Below are 15,771 nucleotides of genomic sequence, written 5' to 3'. Positions count from 1 at the left end.
AAGAGAGTGGCATTCATTCTCTGTGGCGGATGTATCCAGGAGTCTGCCAGCGTTGCCATGTCTGCTTAGTATAAGCCACTTTGGGCTTGTTTTTCTGTAAAGTTGCTTGTAAATATTGGTAGCTTTGGGTTGCGTTTTTTTGGGCTTGTTTCTAAAGTGCTGCTTATTTAGGCTTGCTTCCACATTTTTTTTAATCATTATTTAAACCAGTGGTTCTCAAACATTTTCATGAAAAGGTTTTGTGCCCAGGGGAGCATTTGTGTTGTTAAAATGTTTCAAAAAACGGTCCAAATATTCCAAATTTTATTGCAAGAGTTTTTGAAAATCGCGTCGCAAAAGTGCTCATGTGACCTAAGTTGCTTCTTTTGGGGCTTGTTTTCCTAGACCCGGTTGCTTATTTCTCTCGCAAGACATGGCAACACTGGAGTCTGCGGTTGTTTTTGCATGTGGATGCAGCACAGCATCGGGATTGAGGCGGAGGAACACCATGGAGGGCTAGGGTAGTGATGCGGACCCCACTGTGTTCAACGTTTTTTCCACGGGAGCGAAAAGAAGAGAGACACTGACTATATTTTGCGGGTGGAGAGAGACTGACTGCAACCATTTAAATCCCCCGGGTTGTTTAATGTTTTGTAGCTTATTTTGGTGACAAATAACTTCTCAATAATTTCTTTCCAGGGTTCTTTCAAGAGTGGGGGTTTTTCCTCTTTTAATGTAGTTAAATGACAGGTCTGTGAGGGCGTCGTGGTCGTAAGTTTTTCCGAGAGAGAGAGAGCCCGAGAGACACTGAGACAGAGAGGGGGTTTTGGACCAAGCCGTAGAGGCCGACCATGGCAGTCGAAGCTCGGCGGCCGGAGCTGGTCGGGAAGCGGTTCCTCTGTGTTGTCAGCGGCGGGACGGAAGGGCCACCCGAGATCGCCGACATCGGTCGCTGGCCGTGGAGGACCGGGGTGATCCGAGCCGTCAGCCACCGTGACAACGACAACCCAGACCTCACGGTAAGAAAGAACCGGAGAAGCAGGGAATTATTATTATGTGTTTGTAGCTCTCTGTCAGCGTTGCCATGTCGGCTTATTATAAGCGACTTTTGGGCTTCTCTTTCTGTGAAGTTGCTTGTAAATACGGTATTGGTGGTTGCGGTTTTTTTAGGGCTTGTTTCTAAAGTCTAGTTGCTTATTTGGGCTTGTGTCCTAGTGTTGTTTAAAGCAGTGGTTCTCAAACATTTTTCTTGTCATGGACCCCTAAATTAATATGTATTTGTCCACAGACCCCTATTTGAAAATAGTTTGTGCCGGGGAGCAGGGACCTCCATACAAGATTTGTGTTAAAATGTTTCAAAAATATTCCACCTTTTCAAAAATTAATTTCAAGATTTATTTTTTATTTTTTGTAATGGCTGATCTGCAAGCTCACAACGCGTCGCATCGCGTAGATGTGCCTGTAGATCTGCTATTTTCAAATAGACAATGTATTATGTTTAAAGGGCGAAGGGCTTTTGGGGTTGTTTTCATATACCAAGTTGCTTATTTTTCTCTTGTAACCTGGCAACACTGTCCGCTACATGCAAAGCAAATGGGGGGAGAAAGGAAAAAAAAACCTGGGTCTCTAAAAATGCTTTAAATTTATTTATTTATATGAAATTTTCGCGCCGCGAAAATTGTGTATTTCCACACTTGAAAATACATAATCATTTGCCAAGACAAGGCAGCGTTGGCTTGAATTGAGTGAGTTTTCCTTTTCTTGTTGGTGGACTTGAGCAGAAAAACCTCCCCTGGTCATTCTTAGACAAACACTTTCAGGTGACAGTGAATGTCATCGTCACTTGGACACATTCCTGGTCATTTTATAGAGCATTGTTCAGGTGACAGTGTGTTATTGTGACTTATCATTGGACCGACCGAGCTGCCATTATTATTCACAGATAGACAACCAGTAGGGGGGTTGTTGAAAGCTGTAAACCCCCCCAAGCAAGGGCTTGTTCATGTTAGTCCAGGCGCGCATTTGACTGCTGTCAAATCAAAGTAAATGTATGTTTTTTCTGTCATGGAATTGTGAAAAGAAGGATGTTTATAGATTGACAGTTAGCTGTGGGAAGTAGGCTGTAATACAATGCATTTGGTGTGGGAATTGTAGGGTCTGAGGACCAGAGAGGCATCAACACACCACTAGCTTTCTCGAAGGACTTAAATAAGAAAATAAAACAATTGCTGTAACCAGGCTGTTTTCATCGGACTGTGTCTGTGTCTCCCTTTGAGAGACATGGTTTGGGAATTCCAGCCTGCATGGAGAACTGGCTGAATAGAATAATGACAATAATCTGCCCCTGTGCTGCAGATCAGCTGACGGTGGTAACGTTAGCCTTCTAGATTTACCCCCCCTATAGCCTTTGCATTAAACTAATCCCCACTGCCTCGTGGTTATTAGCCAGAATAACACGTTTAGTTGGACATTGTGCTGGACCAAAAGCCCTGTGTCTGTCTGTCAGTCTTGTTTTTTTGATTGATTGATTGAATACTTTATTACAGTTTAATACGAATACAATGCTAAAAGGATTGAACCCATGAAAGCACTATGGGTTGTTTCCATTGGTGTCCTGTGTATTCAATTCACAGAAACATTTAGTGACGGACAAATATACAATACTATGCAAAAACATCATATAAACGAGTTGTAATCAAAGAGAAAAATATGTACAGTAAACAGTTTTGGGGGTGGGGGGTATTTCTGGTGATAGGCTTGTCTGTCTGTCTGTGTGTGTGTCTGTGTGTCTGTCTGATGGACAACAACCCTTGCTCCGACTTGGACACGGACGCAGGAATTCCATGACTTGTAAAAACATTTTTTTTTTAAACTAGCTTTTCTGCTGAACAATGCCCAGTCTGTCTGACTATAAAATATACTCTCTGTCATTTTATGTAAACACCTTTTTGTTGTCATGTCCAAAGCATTGTTAAATCACACAGGTCTGGATTATGTGTTTAAATGTCATTATTACATTCCGATTACAATTAAGACTGCAGTCCAGTAAAAAAAAAGAAAAAGACGGGAGAGAAAAAAAAAGCCTGGCAATACTTAAGTTACTCTGATCCCTTCCCCTCAATTGAACATTGACATTCACATCTTGTCAACGGGCCAAAGCGAACAAACAATGAATATTTGCCCTGACAAATCTTTCTCCAACGACCACAGAGACTTTACAGTAGAGTGTGTGTGCTTATATTAAAGCATACTTGCTTATTCCTTGCTTCCTTTTGTTCTAAAGAATCCCCTGCAGCATATGTTGATAAATTGCCAAATGCCACTTCAGCTGTGAGAGCTGTTATTTGATTGTTTCTATTTTGTGTCTTTTGTGGATAATTTATTGTACATTGTTCTCAGAAAACAAAAATCTACCCATGAGTTGCTACTACGTACTCACGGCGGCTAATCTCCTGCGGTCATTGTTTCCTTCTGGTATTGGGTCTTAATGTGTGTGATGAGATTTGACGTTGCACTGTAGCATTAATTATGTAGACTAGGTCACATCGTCGTTGTAAAATACCTCACTTCTTATATGGGGGTTAATATGTTATTTACATTTTATGCATTTGTTTGCCTTTCAGAACAGTTCTCAGTCAGTATAGTGCATGGTTTTAATTCCTTTTAATTGGACACGGTTTAGCTAAATTCCTCCTTCGTTATTTAATTTAGCTGTGTGCTATTTGTTAATAAATAATAACAATAGATAATAATAATAACAACAAAATAATAAGCGTTTATATAGCTATAGTATATCAAGCACTTAGAAATCATGTCACTAAGTCAGTGGTTCTCAACCAGTGGTCCGGGGACCACCAGTGGTCCTTGAGGGGGTTCTAGGGGGTCCCCAGACAAAATAATAGTTAGGAACCAAATTGACCCGTGTGTGTCTGTAACTCAGTCTGAGAGTGTACAAATGGAACCAAATGGACCCGTTAGGGTCCATTTGGTTCCATTTGTACACTCTCAGAGTTAAATGAACACTGATGATGATACTACAGTGTGTAGATGGGACCCCCAAGAAATCAAAATGGTTGAATCCCTGGCATATCTTTTCAAATGGGGGTCCCTGGGCTAATATGTGTCAATTTGGGGGTCCTTGACGCAAAAAAGGTTGAAAACCACTGCACTAAGTGACCTACAGTATATGAATAAAACAAAGAAAACAGAAAAATAAGACATTTATTGTTAATTCTCTGTGCCCAGTCTATAATGGACGTTGGTGTGATGTGATAACGGTAGCGTGTAGTGTAAGTACAGTGCAATTCAGTGTGGCACTTTGATAACGTCGGAAGTTATTCCATGATTGTACGTTGTTAATGTTTCTTCCCAGCACATTAAATGCATTCATGTGCATGTACACAACAACCCGCTATTCTCCCGGAACGCTAATTCCCATGTTGAATTGGCTCTTTACGTGGTGTGATTTAGCCGGTGAGTAGTGTGCTGGTTTAATTCCATACAATGGGACACAGTCTCATTAGCAAAGGGGCTTAACTAGCTGAGTGAATACAGTGGAGGAGGATTGGAGATTAGATTAGAAGAAGTGTGTCAAGCCAAGCTGTCAAGTCTTTGTCAAGTGTCTGGTCAGAATAGACCTATGACAACGGAATAATTCTAGGCAAGCAACTGGTATCCAGGAACCGTTTCGGTTTAGAGTTGTGTACCTGAACGACACAGTATAACATTGGTATAATCATTTAGATACACATTATAATGTGTGTGGCTGGGATTGCTCAGTAATACTTAGTAATACTTAACTAGCAATAGCTTGCTTTGACTATGCTCTGGATTAGAGCGTCTGATAAATGTCTAAATTGCTGTAGTTGTAAATTGTAGAGAAGACCTATCTAATATTAAGGTATACTAATTAAAATAAAAAGTGTATTAATGTTATGATTTTAGATTTTTTTCCTATATGTATAAATTAGCTGAGCTTCCTTTTGGCTTGTGTGCGTGTGCGTGTGTGCGTGTGTGTGTGTGTGTGCGTGTGTGTGTGTGTGTGTGCGTGTGTGTGTGTGTGTGTGTGTGTGTGTGTGTGTGTGTGTGTGTGTGTGTGTGTGTGTGAGAGTGTGTGTGAGAGAGAGTGATCAGGGTAGACCCATAATAGACAGCTGGACTAGCAATAGGTGGCACAGCTTGATTGGCTTGCAGCCAAACGATATCTAGGCTAAAGAAGATGTCTGGTACAAATAGTAAGTTATAACATAACATCTGCATTGTAGTATGAAGTTTAAACCTTACTGTTTGGTGGATGTAATTACAGTCCAGTTATTGATAAATTGGATGGATATTTAATAAAGAGATGCGGCCTAATAGAATGTAAACAAGGCAAATGACTCAAAGTCATTCTAAGCCGAGATCTGGGGGAGACCATAACATTAATGAATATAATATTGGTCCCATTTTTTTTAAACAATGGGACCTCAAATATGCCTATCGCTCACGCTCACGGGCCCCCACTTGACAAGAGTAGCAATATGTTTTAATGAGGCCGACTCGAAGGGCAAGAGAATACATTTCTCATTTGGTTCCTGGGATAAAAAAATAAAAAAAGAACTTCTACAACTCCACTGCATTAAAATAACTCTGTTAATGGCATTGTAAATTCCTCTCCAGTGACCCAGTATTGGGGCTGCAGGGACAAAGACACAGTTGGAAATGTGGGGGAGATAAAGTCCTTCAGTCAAACATGAAAGAGTGCAGGCTGGAAGAACTGGATGAAAATAAACACCAAAGACGATGGAGTCCTTCTAATTTAGGCTCTCGGGTTTGGACGGCAATGAAACACAGAGTGGCATTGTGAAATACAGTCCTCCATTAATGGTGTTGTGATTCCCTCATACCTAGTTAGTAGTGGACCTTTAGGGACACCGATGAGGTGGAATGAGGGGTACAGTTCATCAGTGGCAGAAACCCACGTTGGCACTTTCGTCGGGAAACTGCCATGCTCATCTGTATTCACAATGAATGGGGAGAGCAGGGCAGCCAGGTCACTGCCTATAGGATCCATTGTTTTCCATTAGACTGTGCACATGTATGTGTGTGTGTGTGTGTGTGTGTGTGTGTGAGTACAGTAGCAAGCTATGGTGCTAGTTTATTTTCAGGGCTGTGCCCTAAGGTCATCTCTCTCTCACTGTGTGTCTCTCTAACTGTATTGCTAATCAGCAGAAAATGACAGGGAATGACAAGGGAAGAACCTTCCACATACAGAACACATACACACACGGCAGTCGCACTGCTGCGCTGGCTGGAATCTGGCATGGAAATGGTGTGTGTGTGTGTGTGTGTGTGTGTGTGTGTGTGTGTGTGTGTGTGTGTGTGTGTGTGTGTGTGTGTGTGTGTGTGTGTGTGTGTGTGTGTGTGTGTGTCTGTGTGTTACAGAATAACACAGAGGTTCAGAGTACAGATGTGAAGGTGAGAGACAGAAAAATAAACATGGGACAGGAGAGATGTTGTTTTTACCTTTTAATCTTGGCCTTAGAGTCTGTCAAATACGACATAGCTTTTAGGAGGTGTAGCGAGTTACGTTTCTGATTTATGACTTCTACCATCTGAACACATGTCATGAACTACACCTTGTCATTAGCATTCATGAAATGAGAGTTTAAAATATCATTGCATGTAGTAGACTAAATTGGGTTACACTGCTAATATATTGACAATTTATATGGAGGTGAATTTACTTATTGGACAGGGTCAAACAAAAATATTTTTAGCTCACCACCCAAATGTGTGGTAGATGGAAACCCACCAAACTATTCTTTTTGCCAGCCCAGAAATACACAGCCTTTTTGTGTCACATATCATACATACATTTAGTCTGTATAATAACACATTATGGTGGTGAATAAAAACAGTAGTCACAGCAGATTGTAAAGGAAGGGTCCGATATCAAAATGAATGACCCACTAAGAGTTAAGACAATCCTAGTTGTAAAACAAAAGCGGCAAGTTTCTTCCTTGGGTCAGTGAAAAAAGACGACCAGGAAGCGAAGTGCTACAATGGACATTTTGTGAAATGTGTTATTAACTACTAGGCTATGTCTAAAGGTTTACGTATGCTCAGGAGACATGCCAGTGTGGTGAAAGTAGACAAGTGACAGATTTATGGAACACTCAAACACAATGTCGATGAGAGCATGAGAACTAGCCTTGCCACTTAGTTCATTCACTTGTGCACCGTACAGTATGAGCGACCAAGGCTGACATTTTAGCAAATATTACTGGCGCTTGAGCCATCAATGCTGATATTTTGTTGCCAAAAGCTGGGTGCACTATGAGCCACCAAGGTTGATACTTTGTTAAGCGCTGAACCATCAATGCTGATGTTTTGTTGCAAAAAAATGACATCTGCTTAAGTGTTGCGCGGCTTTGTAAACTTCCATGCCAAATGAGTGTGCGTGTGTGCACAGACACACACACACGGGCCCACGTGTACACACACACACACACAATGTCAAGGCAAATTCCCGGTCCGTTTGTTACTCGTATGTAATATAATAACGTTAATATAATGACTTATAAACACAGCATCTAGAAACGTCTTCTATATTAGAGGTTTCAGAATGTTTATTCCTACTTTGAGATCAAAGGCTAACCTAGTATATTTTTAAATTATAGATAACACATTTTCTACCGTGCATTTTAGAAGGTCAGTGATTGTTTTCTAATCTATTTCTAGGTATTCTCTTGTCTAGGTAAATCTTTTGGACACAGCAAACGCGTTGCTTTCTAATGGACATCCCAAATGTCCTGTTTCCCCACCATTATTTCATTGGTTGTTTTGTGTTGTCAGTATTCATCGTGTGTCTCCGTGTTTAGTTGCCTGCCAGCGTAACAACAGCGTAACAACTGAACCCACTGAACTCATTTCATTTTCGCCGACACCCCAGCAGGGTCTCTATGCAAGGCCGTAGTATATAAACGATAGCAAAATGACATTGTCTGAATTGGTGCCTGCCTGGATGTAAGAGGGCACATAGTAGCAATAAAATGGTATTATTCTCTGCTGCTACAGTGACTTTTCTTTGATATTTTCCGCAGGGAAGATCCAGTGTTTTGGTGTATAGGATCCTTATTTCCTCAACCGTTGTAAATGTTTCAACAGATTTAACTATCACTTAGATGCTGTAACATATGAACAATATGAATAATTCATCTGTTTTACATTGTATTCCATGTATACTTTACATTCTACACACATTAATTCCAGTGCTCAGTGGCACTGTGTTCCTGTTGTCATAAGCACAACAATAATGGCAATAATATGTTACGAGATGATAGCACAAGTGAAACAGCATGGTTTAATTTGTCGATATTAGAAGAAGTATCCTTTTTCGGGAGTTGTGCTATGTGCTATCCAGGGTTATGTGGTGTTCTGGTAGCCCCAGTAACTAGATACTGAGAGTGTTAGTGGTTTGTTTTCTGGTGCCTAAGGAAACAAAATGTAACCTGAAACCAGGATGGGCTAGCTAGCTGGCTGGCTGACTGGGGCTACCCATCCCCCCTCTTTCTCTCTCTTTCTGTCACATACACCACACACACACACACACACACACACACACACACACACACACACACACACACACACACACACACACACACACACACACACACACACACACACACACACACACACACACACACACACACACACACACACACACACACACACACACACACTCTAGACTCACACATCACAGTACACCACGGTGCAACATAAGGCAGCCATAAAGCCCAGTCTCCTATAGGCTAGCAGGCTGCCCAGATAACCCTGGGAATACATTAGGTTGTACTACTCACCAGCTGCTGCCATGCTGTTGGAATGACTTGACTAGACCTGAGCGTCTCATTGACGGCTGCTATCTCCCTAGCCCAGGGCTCTACTGTACTTCCATCTCAGCAGGATTAGGCTTCCATTGACAGTTGCATGTACATGTATGCTGATATGTATAGTCTAATGTCCATAGTGTGTCTGGCTCCGTATAGGGGCCCTGAATCCTTCTTCCACCTTGTGTCAGTATGCGTTGCTTGTTGCTATGCTTGCCATCGATGTCTCTCGCCTAGAGATGCACCAAACAATACGCTAAGGTTAGCTGACAAATTGAAAAAAGGAGCTGTGGAGCACATATACAATCTCATAGAGAAGAGAAGATTTTCAGTTGTTCAGACGGTGTCCCGAGGATCCTTTGTGTGCGCTGATGTTTTTCAAATTCAATATCGTTTTCCAATTATTCGTTTTTGTATCCAGCATCAGCATAAGGTTCATGATGAAATACAATTTGTGTAGTGAACCCTTTTTTAAACGAAAGGCCTTATAGAGCAACCAAGCATAGTAGTGAGTTACACATAACTCACACTGATAAGAGAAACCCAGACAATGACTGTAGCATGAATATAGAATGAGTAAGACCAGCTTGTCCACTAGGCAGGCGCCGGTTATCTCTTAGCTCATCATCAGACAGTGACACTGCCTTGGAGTAGCTCCATCTGTCCGTGTCCTCTCCACCGGGATAAGCTAAGACTATCTTAGATAAATCCTCGGCTGATATAGGGGTAGTAACGTAACATATGATGGTGATAGAAAGCAGCCCACACGGAGTAAAAAGATAAAAGAATATATGTCTTTGTGACAATTCATGTGATACAGAAAATCCTACATTTGGAACGCCTTTATAAGGAAACTTTCATAGTTGCATTGTTCTTTAGTTGTGTCATTTTAACACGAGCACTGCTGTTTAGAGTATTGTTCAGGTTTATGTGTCCCTTTAGGATTGTACGAATGTGAAAATATACTGTAAATACAGTATACATGCCCTCTAACCTGGGAACGCTACATTGCTTTAAACGGAGCACTTTGGGACATGATCTTTTCTTGGACACAATGAAGATATCAAATGGAGTTCAGAATGTCACTGCCAGGGAATGCTGGCTTGGCTTGGCCCTCTGCGGACTGTTCTACCAAGGAATCCGGGGGAAGGCTATTTTGGCGTTGCCGACAGCCCAGAGCCAGTAATGAAGAGGTTCGGTTTTGTTCTGTTTGGGAACACCTCCCTTTGAATCGAGCAATTGCGGCTTAGGTTTGTTGATGTCGTTCCGGGGCCGTGTTACTTACTCTCCTTTTGATGGAAGGACTAGACACCGTATTGCGTCTGTTCGCATTCCAGTTGTTTACCAACCGGTTCCTCCATAACACTCCCAGCCTGAAGAGAAATAGGATGTTAGGTCCTCAGAGGTGCTGCTGATTTACAACAACCCATCTGAACTGTTACCTGTGATCTTCATTTGGTCGTGACCCACATCTTGGAATACTTGGAGTTGAGGGAGGGAATGCTGCTGTGCACGTCTGCCTGTCTGGCTGCCTGTGTGACACCAGTTGACCCTGTAATGTTGCTTGGTTAATCCTGTGTTGTCAACTAAAGTGGGCAGCACACTTCAAAACAAGTCAAATTGTTTTGACCTTAAGTAGTTCACTGCAGACAAAATGACATCCCATTAGTTAAGACACTGCCCAAAGGCATTCAGTATGGAATATTAATTCCAGACCAATCACAGAGAATGTTTGCCTTGCTGTCATCTGCAGTGATTTTCACTGGTTAGAAAATCATTCTGGTGCAAGAAGTGCCAAATAAACCCCCAAAACATTGCATTTGTTCGTTTTGTATGCAATGGCATCCTCTTTACGACCTGGCCTAACTTGATTTCCACAAGAAGTATGCTGTCCTCTTAACTAATTATATTTTCTTTGTGTTGTTGATGTAACCCTAACCGTAACCCTTGTTGTTAGTACCAGGGGGAGATTGTTGAGGGTATGACTGGCAGCAGACCTGTCCTTCCATCACACATTTGTTGAATTTAATAAAAACGTCCTCCATTCTGTCTCTCTCCTAGTGACATTTTGTCAAATCATCTCACTTAACCCACCATAATATGGGCGAGCTTGGCAGTGTTCTGTGGGCAGTGGTAGATCTTACTCCTATAAACTGTATGGACAGACATGTGAATTAAACTAATTAGAGTGGATTAGTCTACCTGTGTTATAACGCGCTAGCGTACTATTCTATTCTATAATGTGTCAATGCGTGATACACAGTGATAAAGCGAATCATTCCTTACAAAGTACTCCATGTTGCGAGTTCAAAATAGCCCCTGTGATCTAATGTACCAAAAACTTTAATGGAACGAAAATATAAAACTCAGGTAAATGTACAACCAGTAGAACTAATACATTTGTTACACAAGTAGAGATGGAAACATGGACTGCTGTCTGGCGGATCAGGCCTAAACCGTCACTCCAGTGGTCTCAATGGGTTTTCATTTTTTTCAGCAGAGAATGCGTCGGCCCCATTTCCCATTACCCCGTTGGCGCTGTTATGTTCTTTCAATCTCACACATTATCATTACATTCAGCCTGGCCTTGTGCTGTGCAAGAGGCTAGGCTTTTAACTACTGCAGTTGTATGACTCACTGGCTAGCTCGTTGGTATTTCAGAAAGGGAGACAGACAGAGCGGAGGGACAGGAAGAGAGGGAGAGATGTTTTGTTTAGTCCTACTGCCACAGTCCTATTTCCTCCTCGATAATAATGATCCTTAGGTATTAAGACCCTTTGCATAGAGAATCCCATGTATTTGCATGCAAAACTAAACAAAAAACAGACAACAAAAATGTAAAACAAAGAAAACGCTTCTCTACGATACCTCTTGCATACCTACACCAGTTCCACTGCATTTTTTCCAGATGCCTTCAAAACTGATTGACCAATAAAGGGCTTTTTACTGTTTTATATTCAGATTATTATTTTTCTGGACTCGGCTTTACCACTGCCCACTTGGAGGAGTCCAGTCTGTTCCCATTCAAAGTCGCCCATTTGCCAGAGAAGCTTGCAGCTTACAATGGCCAAGTGGAAATACACAGGCAAGACATCCTTGCACATTTTAACCACATCGGGTGGTCTAGAGAAGTGATGTCGAGTCCTTGGAATGAATGAAAAGCAGAGAAAGTAGCAAAATCGCGGCTCTAGGCCTTCAAAGGGATGGTGTGAAGAGAGTGAGTATGTGGTGTAGTGTGGTGTGGCGTGGCTTGGGATGTGTGTGTGTGTGTGTGTGTGTGTGTGTGACAGTGTGAGGGATGTGTGAGCGATGGTAGATGTTCTGAACTCTCTCATTAGTAGCATGGTTTTACAGCCCTGTGAGAACAGCCAGGCGCACTGGCAGAGAGAGCGAGAGAGACCGAGAGAGAGGGGGGGGGGGCGGGAGAACTAGAACGAAAGAGGGAGTGAGACAGACAGACAGATAGAGAGAGACAGAGAGAGAGAACATTAGAAGGGATAGAAAACGAGGGAGAAATGAGAATGTGAGGGAGAGAGAAGCGGAGTGGAGAGAGAGAGAGAGAGAGCAAGTGAGGGAGGGAGAGAGAGAGAGAGGGGTCTCTTTCTCTTCTCTGTCTGGCCTCTCTCCCATAGCAACAGCGGCTTAGCCACGTGAACGACAGTTCCTCTGAGTTCACCGACTGCACAGCGCTTAACTCCTTCACCGCCGCATCAACATCAGCCGCATGCAGCACTACCCAAATGCAGAAATAGAGATGGAATAAAAACAGCAGCACACCCCCTCCCTCACTCACACACACACACACACACACACACACACACACACACACACACACAGCACTTAACCCCTTCCCTGCCGCTTCAGAAAGGCATTGCGTCAGAAATTATATTGGATGAATACCTCCCCAGTCTACTCTTGAGTTTACCGAATGCACACACACACACACACACGCACACACACACACACGCACACACGCACACACGCACGCACGCACGCACACACACACACACACACACACACACACACACACACACACACACACACACACACACACACACACACACACACACAGAGAAAAGAAAGGAACAGGGATGCAATTATATATAGAACACAGCTGGAGAGAATGGCTCTCACAGGGATATGCATCGTCTGAAACCTGGGCTCGTCTCTCTCTGGTGTTTGTCAGTCAGCAGCAGTATAGAATGCAACGCTGTCATATAGAGTAATGACACCGGTGCCAGTGTGGTATCGAGTCAATCTAGAAGAAAGTGATTGTTGAGTCATTCTCCAGCAGAGCCGACGGTTCCTCTGAGGTCGCCATCTGCACCGATCTTAACTCTGCCGGTGCATTTCAGGACAGCCAGAGAGACAAAAATGAAATGCAGAGAAAAAACTTCAGCCTCTCTCTTTGCCTAAAGAGGTATACAAGAACTCTCATCATCACGTGGAGAGAGCACACAATATGCAATAGTTCTGCAACCCGTTTTAGATCCCCCCGTAAAAAAACATAAGGAAATTGCTGCATAACTGATATGCAAACGCTCATGGATGGATAAGTGTTTGCCAAGCCAATATGTCCAGCTGTCATTATCAGTGGCCTTTCCTTTGTCAGCCGACCAGCGCTGTTGGTTCTTTCTATAGTATGGAGGTAATAGGTCCATAATCTGCTATTGATCTGTATGGGAGCCTCGCTATTTCACTGCCGAGTGGAGCAAATGGTCAGAGACGATCATAAAAGACAAAACATCTCTCTCTCTCTCTCTCTCTCTCTCTCTCTCTCTCTCTCTCTCTCTCTCTCTCTCTCTCTGTATTTCTCTCTGTATTTCTCTCTGTATTTCTCTCTGTTTCTCTCTGTTATGCCTTTGTTCAGCCGGGCTCTATAGCTAGCTAAGTAACTAGTTCCAGATGGCTTGTATGATGTTAGATCTCTCCTCTCCTCTCCTCTCCTCCCCTCTCCTCTCACTGCATACTTTCACAAATCAAATAAATGGTTCGGCCCGTGCTCTGAAGGGCTCCTCTCTGAAAATGTTTGGCAGCAGCGCCAAAAGCCTTGGCCTCTCCCCATTCTCCTACTCCTTTCTTTACCTGTTTCACCATGTTACGCTTTCTCTGTCACCTCTCTGTTTCCCTCTCTCTCTCTCTCTGTCTATTCTCCCTCTCTCATTCTCTTTCTGTCTTTGTTTCTCTCTCTCTCTCTCTTTCTCAATGGTGGTATTCGACGTGCCCTGACTGGAATGTGAGCTGCAATTAAACAAGTTAACTCTTGTTACCTCATGAAGGAAAGGTTTCTTAGCTAGGCTGGCCCACAGTCATGTTTCATTTCTCTGTCTGTGTGTCTGTTTGTCTGTCTGTCTGTCTGTCTGTCTCTCTTTCTCTCTCTCTCCTCTCTGCACCCCTTCCCTCCATGTCTTTCTGACACAGAGGAAGTCATGTGTAACCGTAGTAGTGTCCAGTCCTAGATAGCGATAATCCACAACTTCCTCATTGTCATTTCACCCTCGTGTAGTGTGTGTTACTCAATCATCATTAGGAAATATTATACTGTAAGCCGTAGCCTCAAACCAATTCCACCAGCATGGCGGTAAGACAGTTTTACTCAGGGAGTGGTTGTGAAAGCAGTGTCTTCAGCAGAATCCTCACAATTATGCGGCACTGCACCTTAGCTAGGCTTTATGCCGTATATATACACAGAGTGGATTCAAATGAAGTAATAGAATAGAACACAATAGAAACCTGCCGCCAAAGACTCTGCAGTAACCTAGCTGGTCTTTCAAGCTGTCACCCACGGCCCAGATCAAAATCCTAAGATAAGTAGTCTGTCTAAACCGATACTGTGAGCCAACAAATCTGTCAAGTCCAGCTGTTTGCCCGTCCACCCGTCTGTCCCACTGTCCGTCTGTCCATCCCTTCATCCATCCCTGCATGCATCCATCGTGGTGGTTGTATGATGAAGAAAAATGCATAGCTTAACCACTTAGTCTGCCGGCTCACAAGACTTAGATAGCATGTTATGTGGACAGATGCCAGGTCATTGTTGACCTGGCATCCTATAGTGTGTATAGTGTCAATGTAGGCTGATGATAGATTATTGGTTTACTTATGCATTACTTTATTATTAGATTACTATTTCTATGCATTTGATGTATTATTGATGTATTATGATGTATTATCTTGTGTCCTTGCTTACTGTTAGACGCTCTGGATTAAATGCCTAAACTGTAAACTGTAATATGGAGTACTTTCAGTCAGTCAGTCAGTCAGTCAGTCAAACAGTCAAACCAGGCGCTGCTCTTCAGCTTGTGCATTGTCTTCCCCTTGCATCACATCGACATGCAACATGTGAGAGAGAGAGCAAATATGTGTGCGCACGCAAACACGTGCGTGCACGCATGCACGCACGCAGGGCCTGTTTTGTCTTTTGTAGCGTGTTGTCATGGTTCTGTGGTAGTTTGGCAGCCACTGAAAGGCACAACGCTTACTTAGCTTTCTTTTTTTTTTGTGTGCCTCGGACGAGAGACACAGACCCACCCACGAGAGAACAAGAAAAATAAAGAGAACAAGGGAAAGAGGGGAGAGAGAGGGAGAGGAAAAGAAAAAGAGAGAATGAAACGAGAAGAAAAGGAGAAAGCGGGAGAAAACTGCAGTGTGACACTCCTTGAAAGAAAGGGCTTGATGGGAGTGCCTGTGAACTCAAAACAGGTTTTCACACACACGCACACGCACACACGAGATACGACACGACGCGACACAACCCAACACAACACACACATACACCTATGAAGTGAGGCGTGGCTGTAGTAGTGGAGTCCTGCGGTGTAATGAGGCTCGTGAATGGAGAGTAGAACTGCACCGGTGGCTTATTTTGCATGCCGTGATTTTCTAATGCGGGAGAATCCCTTTGGAAGGCACAGATTGCAGCCTG

At 43.0% G+C, this 15,771-nt stretch overlaps 1 protein-coding gene across 5 annotated transcripts in view; it reads left to right on the top strand.

The window, feature by feature from the left end:
• The first annotated feature begins 550 nt into the window (after positions 1–550).
• Positions 551–15,771, top strand: part of jmjd1cb (jumonji domain containing 1Cb) — a 191,773-nt gene continuing 176,552 nt past the window's right edge. For all 5 annotated transcript variants that reach the window (XM_084079463.1, XM_084079465.1, XM_084079466.1 and 2 more), the window contains exon 1: positions 551–998. In XM_084079463.1, the coding sequence (XP_083935589.1) occupies positions 831–998 (168 nt within the window). In that variant the 5' untranslated portion in view covers positions 551–830. The remainder of the gene's footprint in view (positions 999–15,771) is intronic.

The sequence above is a fragment of the Gymnoscopelus microlampas genome (genome assembly GCF_963454915.1).
Source record: "Gymnoscopelus microlampas genome assembly, chromosome: 14".
Taxonomy (NCBI): Eukaryota; Metazoa; Chordata; class Actinopteri; order Myctophiformes; family Myctophidae; genus Gymnoscopelus; species Gymnoscopelus microlampas.
Note: the sequence above shows the minus strand (reverse complement) of the source record. Positions and strands in the feature narration are given on the sequence as shown.